A 7,274-nucleotide genomic window follows, 5' to 3' on the forward strand; every position below is an offset into this window, starting at 1 on the left:
CAAAATTTTAAAATCACTTTATTTTGGACTTATTACAACAATTTTTTATAAAAATTATTTTTGAGATATAACTTTTTAAAAATTTGTGATTTTATATTTATGCTATAGAATAATAAATTTAATCTTTTAATTTATAAAAAATAAATATTAAAAAATATTATATTATTTTAAAAAATATTTTTGTAAAATTCATTTTTTTAAATACAAAGAAAAAAAAAATTTATAGCCAAAACAAACTGGTCAAAATAGTTGCTGTAATTATCTTAAATAAAATTGTACATTTTGTTTTGACAAAAATTAAAGTAATAATAATTAATAATGTTTACCAAAAAAATATAATATCTATTTCAAAAGGATATTAGTGCACGTAATGTATTAGTGTCTTCATCCCCCATCACATCAACATAATAGAACCATAGTTGTTAAGTTAGGAAAAAACATAAACATCATCTATATACATATCTTTCATCAAATCTAACTTCATTACTTGTGTATGTCACAATCTTCTTCAAATCTGGATGTATATGTCACAATCTTCTTCAAATCTGGATGTATATGTCACAATCTTCATTACTTGATCTTAGAAAGTGTGTATATCACAATCTTCTTCAAATCTCGATGTATATGTCACAATCTTCTTCAAATCTGAATGAACCTCATTCTTTGATACTTGCAAATAAATTAGACCACAAGGATTCGAACAATGCTCTAAAATCCGATACGAGAGTAACTAGCTTGCCCATAAAAATAGAAATAATTGGACAGTGAATCATTCGGTTATATATTTGGAAGAATAAGATGTTGTTTGGGTATCACTTAACCATAATCTCATTATCAGCACTGTTTGACAAGCTAACAGATACACGATGAAATCAAATCGGCAACAATATCAATACAAATGAACAATAATCAAATGATTAAAAAGGCCTCAACATATTAATTAAAGAAAAAATCTTGATATACAAAATTTAGATGCCATATACAAGTAATCCATCATTGGTTATACTAGTAATTAATGCTTAACCAGCAGAGGTAAATTGGTAACGAATTATTGCTTAAATAAAAAGCTTATTCCCCTTTGAATTGAAGTAAACAAAGCCTTTAATCGGATTTCATTTCTTGCAAATAACACCATAAAAAGGAAATTATAAATCAAGTTTGTTAAGGCAATGAACACAGCTCAAGAACTTCTAGTATGGTCAACAATCTCTTTGGTCAAATCATGAGGATTTTCAACAAATTTAACAATAATTGCATACAGTAAAATGTATTATATCATTTAGAACCCAAGAATGAACTAGCTTAAACAGATGCTAAACTCACATGAATTTTGGAATCGGATGTTTCTTGAATAAATTAAAATTGAAACAAATTGGGCGTAACTATGTCTCAGTGTGACATATGTCGCACTGAGATATCAGACACACATTTAATCTAAAGAGCAGTGTTAAATAAGTTATCAGAAGAAAAGCAATCATCAGAACAACAAACAATGTCGAATCCAACAATAACAGAAAGGAAAAAAAACTATAAACTTCTAGACAAATTGAAATGAAATCAATTTTTGCCCATCAGGGGTAAGAAACTAATTACTAAAACTAAATTTTAACAACAGTAGAAAGAAAAATCACAGCAAAACTCAAGTAAGAATTAAAACCCAAAAATAATTACATTATAATGACATTAAAGTGCTGCACATAACTTTGAAATGAGGTTTTATTCAAACAAAAACTCAAATCCAATTATGATGCTAATTTCAAAATGGACATACCCAAAACGAAGTTCTAAATACAATCTCAATCTCAGAGGCACATGTTTATATGGCCACACCAAAACAATCAAGGCTTCACACTCATTACAACCAAAATGACAATCCTACTACGAACACAAACTACACTAGTAAGCATTACAATTGGGCGAGTACACCAAGAAAAAACTACTGTTGCGGAAATCATCAAAGTTAACATAAGAGTTCCACCATTTCCAATACTTTAACTAAACCCACCACTATCCTAGCAAGACATTAGGTGGAGTTCAGGTATGGTTAGCTGAAAGATTGTACCATCATGGTCCAGGGGTTTACCTCTATCTGTTTGTTGATTCAAGTAATTTTCAGAAAAGGTAGAGTGCAAGGGAACCTAAAGAAGCACCTTAATTTTTACAGAGATAGGATATAAATGTTTTGCCAGATTGTCCATCGCCGTATATTTCACAAGTCATAAACAAAGCATTTTATACAGATAAGTAATTCTTCATGATACAAAACACAAGTACAGAGAGAACACTGGTAAACATGAGACCTGAAACATACTAGACTGTAAATTTAATATGTGAACTGAACTTCATCCAGGAAGAATTCACAACTTCAGCATCAATTTGAAATTGTAATGTTAGATTCTAAGACGATCCAAAATGAGCAGCAATGTACAAGCAAATTCAGAAAGACAAATCTCAAAGGAATGAAGGAGGAGATGAAGCATAAGAGAAAGTGAGATTACGTTAGCTGCGATTTCGAAGTGGCAAAGCTGCAATTTTGAAATGGAGAAGAAGTGTGAAAGGATTGCGCACAGACACCGGAGAAGAGCCACCTCCACTGGAGAAGAGTCGCCGCCACTGGAGAAAGAGTCAGAGAAGTCTCGTCGCCGCTCTTGCTGGTGAAATCGATTTGCAAAAACTGACATGAGCAGTGAGTGATGTATTTATAGTAAGTAGTGACTTACATAACCAAATTTAAAGGAACACCTCATGAATTAAATTGTATTGCAAAATTTTCACAAAATTCATCATGTTAGTTTTTGCATTTGAGTTATTATTTCTCAATACGGTCTCCTTGAGCTTCCTGTGAGCTGCAATGTTTATAACTACATGAACACAGTAATGCAACAAGGCTCACAATGTTTATAACTACATGGACACAGTAATGCAACAAGTACACACGCAACTTCAAATTTCAATACAAAATGGACCGCATAATGAAAACAAGTGATCAGTACCATTCAACACTCTTGCAGTATTTTAGTCAGCAACCACTCTAGACTAACTCTTCAAACACTAACACAATTTGTTATCTTGTAGAAGTTATCAGAAATAATTATTAAGACTAATTTTGCAATTAAACACTCTTTAACTTGGTACATTGGGATGATACTTCCATTATTTTGATAACAAATCAAATACAAGTAGCTAATGGCTGTTAGAGAAAGAGTGACTAAAGTAATATAAAAAATCATATCTCTTGTTTCAGTCACCTGAGACCTTCAAATCATGGTAATTGAACAAGTTAATAGAATTTTCTCCTAGAAATTAGAGCATAGCATCAAAATGACTTTTATGTACCAATATGAGACAAAAAACAACAAACTACCAGATAGAGGTCCATTACCAAAAGCCACAAATACCACATACACGTCCATTTCCAAAAGCCACAAATACCAAATAGATGTCCATTACCAAAAGCCAGATGATCTTGCATTGATTATATTTTGGAACACAAGTGGAGATGTTTTAATATCATATATGCAAAAATGCGGATACTGTCATTCAGAACCAAGACTACTGCTGTACTGCAGATGCTCTAACAAGAAATATAGGAACTACTACAAATGCTCAAATCCAGAACCAGTTATGCAACAAAAAAAAACAATAGAAATAATTTAATTCGACTGAAATACATTATAAATAAGAGTTGTGACTGCAGCACTGTAAGCTAAGATGGGTGTCTAAATTCCGATTATAAACATGGTTTTTACTCTTTAGAAGCTTGATAAAAAAAATCACATTATAACTTGCTCCAGTGAATCAAATGACACTCAATGAAACTGATTTCATCGTACACAGAGAACCAACTATTCATTAGACATTGTCTATGTTTGTTCCCTCAATATCTATCTAAATATATATTCAAATCCAAAACAACAATTAACATTATGAGAAAGCATGACTTCATTTTGCCTGTATTATCTGTCTATAATTTCATAACATTTTGGATATTGAAACAACACATAAGAAAACTAAAATATCCTTAGCCAACAAATCAAGACAAAATAATTCATACACATACGCTAAAGAAATAGAGTACCTGAGGACTGAGATGTTACTTCACATAGCCAACTCAGAACTCAGCGTCTTTTACTGAGGGATTTATTATGTAACTCTAGCAATCGTTCCAGAGTTTCTAAAGACCAAGTTTCCTCATTTTGGGCGTAGACTTTTTGATTTAGAGAGTCGATTATTATGCTGACATTGCCAAACCCATATATTTGATGACCGTTGTGCATTCTACCAGGTTTAAGTTTGAACAGTAAACCATGATCCCGGGCATAGGCCTCAATGAGTTCCTTCACACTCATTTCATTCACACCATCTGAATTGACAGCAGAGCCCAAGCTTGCAGCAGCCTGTTGTTGAGCAGAGGCTGCTGCTTTCTGCTGAGTCTCAAATTTCCTCTGCTCACTTACCCTAATATAGCTTATCTTCTCCTTCAAACCAGGTTGTACCACTTTCATACCTTCAACAGCCTGGTTCATCATATCAAGACCGCAATTGAGCTTGTATCGAATACTTTCATTAGCCAAGAGTTCTTTTGGAAAAAGTTCTTTCCATCCCAAATACCATTTTGTAACTTCATCAAAGTTAGGATTTGAGCACAACCAATGATACAAAACTGCAAGCCACTTGGCAAAGAAGGTCTCCATCGTGTCAACCATCATATGAATTGGAATGGCCGAAGCCCAATTCATTACCCAATAAAATTGATCGAGGTTCTGACTTGCCGGGTTCACTTGGAATTCATCTTGCAAGACACTCTTCAGCTTTGGTACAATAAAACGGTGCATAAGTTGTTGCCAACTATCAGAATCAAATACAGTCTTCCAAGGGGACAATATAGCATATGCAGAACCATCACTTGGGTGCCATGCACCAAGAACAGTACTCAATTTGAAACGAATCGTCTGGTAGATACCCTCCAGCTTGTGCCCTAGCAGAGGCAGCCACGGATGCACCCATGTGTGGATAGGAATGGTCTCAAGATGTGGTTCCCAAGTACTTACTGCACTCAATAGTTTCGGCATGACTATGTTGTCTAATATAGTAGCAAGAACTGAAGAAGGTAGCAATTTTTCCCATGACTCCAGAAACCGTAGCATCGGCTCCGGATCCCGTGCATGCCAGGTATTGATACCAGATATTCTAACAGCTGGCAATACAACCTCTGAAGCCAAGTGAATAAAAGGTGATGATGTGTCCCATATATCAAAACAATCATCTCCTTGAAGCAATGTCTTCCACTGTGATACCAACTCCAAACCATGTGATGGGTTTCGAAGAGGGTCCCATCCTTGGAACACTCTGATAAACAAAGGTAGAGCATATGAGCATGCAATGCATGACAAGTTATACAACTTATAGTCCTCAGGATATCTTTTGAGCATGTCTCTAAAGCATTGAGCAAGGGAATCCAACGTTAATGTTCCTAAGGTGTTCTCTTCTCCAACTCGGTCCAGCACACTCATTATATTCTCAGAATTATTTAGCTGTTTCTTTTGAAATGCTGTCTCAGCTACCAATTTTTCTTTTTCATTTTTCAAACTAAGTGCTATATCCCTCTCTTTCCTCAAATCTCTATCAATCTCTTGGATGTCAGCCTCAGCCAACCGAACTATTAGTGCTATGTTATGCTGAAGTTCAGGCATTGGGACATCCTTTTCCTTTGCTTTCTCCTCAGCATTCAAATCAGACAAATTTGTATACACTCGTACCTGTGGCCCCCTCATATCATAAATCTTCTGAACAACCTCTGAATCTTCTTCTTGCTTGCTCGCCAACAACTCCTCAGCAGTTACATACACTTCCTCTTCTTTCTTTTTCTTCTTCTGCTTTAACCAGGAGCGTTCTTTCGTTCTTCCAACTGTAGGCTGCATGGCTCCTCCCGGCAATGTCTTCTCCGTCTGCAAAGCCGGCAACGGTGTTTTAGTCTCCTTCGATTCATTAAATCCAAGACCAGAATTCTTAGCCCTCAATTTTGCCTCAATAGGATTTAAAATACCCTGCTCATTCTTCCCAAGACCACCCCCTTTATAACCCATCTTCTCCAGCAGCTTCATTCCGATCCCCTTCGTATGACTCTCAAATTTCCCAACATCCACAGATCCTTCATGAACTAGACCCAGCCCCTGCTTCTGCACCTTCTTCTTCTTCTCCAATCTCTCCTTCTCCCTCCTCATTGCTCCCTCCTTAATCTTCTTCCCAAACTCAGTAGGCAAAAATTTATCATCACCATTATCATTATCATCATCATCATCGTTCCTATCAAAACCATTCGCAGCACCACGACCATAATTAAAACCTAAACCAGACCCAGACGTACTAGCAGACCCAAAACCAAGACCTAAACCTAACCCTAACCCAGGCCTATCTTCACTATTATAACTATCCTGCTCATCTTTTTCTTTTGGAATTTCATCAACCTTATCCTGATTAGGCAAAGTTCCAGTAGAAACGAAATTCACCGGTTTAGTGAGGTCCTGTTTCTTCGAGAAATCACGGTCTTTCCTTCTCTTTCTACTGGAATACTCATCATCGTCGTCATCCTCAGAATCAGCAAAAACTCCATAGAGTACATCGTCTTTGGTTTGAGTCCGTTTCTCTTTACGCTTTCGGTAGTAGAACTCGCCACCTTCCCATCTACCACCTTCAAAATCATTCTCCATCCCGAATTTCTCCATCTCTTGATCTTCATCCATCTTAAAACGACTCGAAGAATAAACTTGTAACAAAAAGAACAAATTATTAGGGTTTGAAAAAGAGCAATTTCTTAGTGGAGGGTTTATGTTGCCGAAACAATTGACAGAGAATGAATATTGAGAGTGTAGATGGAGTAGGGAGAGTTACCTGATAAATAACGAAAAGGGGGTGGGCGACGGCGGACGGTGCGAGGGCGGGATTTCTCGTCTGTTCTCTGATGATATTTTGATGGGTGCGAATGATGCACACCGATAATAGGGCTAAGAGACGGCGTTATTTTCGTCTAGACAATTTCAAATTCACCCCCAAAAGTTTCAAATAATTACAAATAAATCTCTAATAATTTTAAAAAAATTAAATTTAGTTCCTTCAAATTTTCAAAAATTGTAAATTGTCTCTTCAGAATTTTAAAAATTGCAAATTTATCCTTAATTTCATATTTTTTAAATTTAGTCAAAAATTTTAAAAATAAATGAAAATGACCTCAAAAGTTTAAGAATGAATCATTTTAATATTTTAATCAAACAGAA

The 7,274-nt window shown here is 35.2% G+C and overlaps 1 protein-coding gene across 3 annotated transcripts; it reads right to left on the minus strand.

Annotated features, from left to right (window-relative positions):
- Positions 1–326: 326 nt before the first annotated feature.
- On the minus strand, positions 327–7,054 carry LOC127076599 (septin and tuftelin-interacting protein 1 homolog 1). 3 transcript variants are annotated; one of them, XR_007786843.1, is made up of 4 exons: positions 6,892–7,054; positions 4,079–6,766; positions 2,499–2,651; positions 327–730 (listed from the first exon to the last, which is right to left on the minus strand). XR_007786843.1 is itself a non-coding variant. In XM_051018298.1 (3 exons), the coding sequence occupies exon 2, from the start codon at positions 6,741–6,743 to the stop codon at positions 4,119–4,121; it is 2,625 nt and encodes an 874-aa protein (XP_050874255.1). In that variant the 5' UTR covers positions 6,744–6,766; positions 6,892–7,054; the 3' UTR covers positions 2,170–2,651; positions 4,079–4,118. The 3 variants fall into 3 exon arrangements, 2 of the variants coding, with proteins under 2 accessions (XP_050874255.1, XP_050874256.1); XM_051018298.1 differs by lacking the exon at positions 327–730 and having other exon boundaries at positions 2,170–2,651; XM_051018299.1 differs by lacking the exon at positions 327–730 and having other exon boundaries at positions 2,170–2,674.
- Between the last annotated feature and the right edge of the window lie 220 nt (positions 7,055–7,274).

This window comes from Lathyrus oleraceus, chromosome 4, assembly GCF_024323335.1.
Source record: "Lathyrus oleraceus cultivar Zhongwan6 chromosome 4, CAAS_Psat_ZW6_1.0, whole genome shotgun sequence".
In the NCBI taxonomy this organism is placed as follows: Eukaryota; Viridiplantae; Streptophyta; class Magnoliopsida; order Fabales; family Fabaceae; genus Lathyrus; species Lathyrus oleraceus.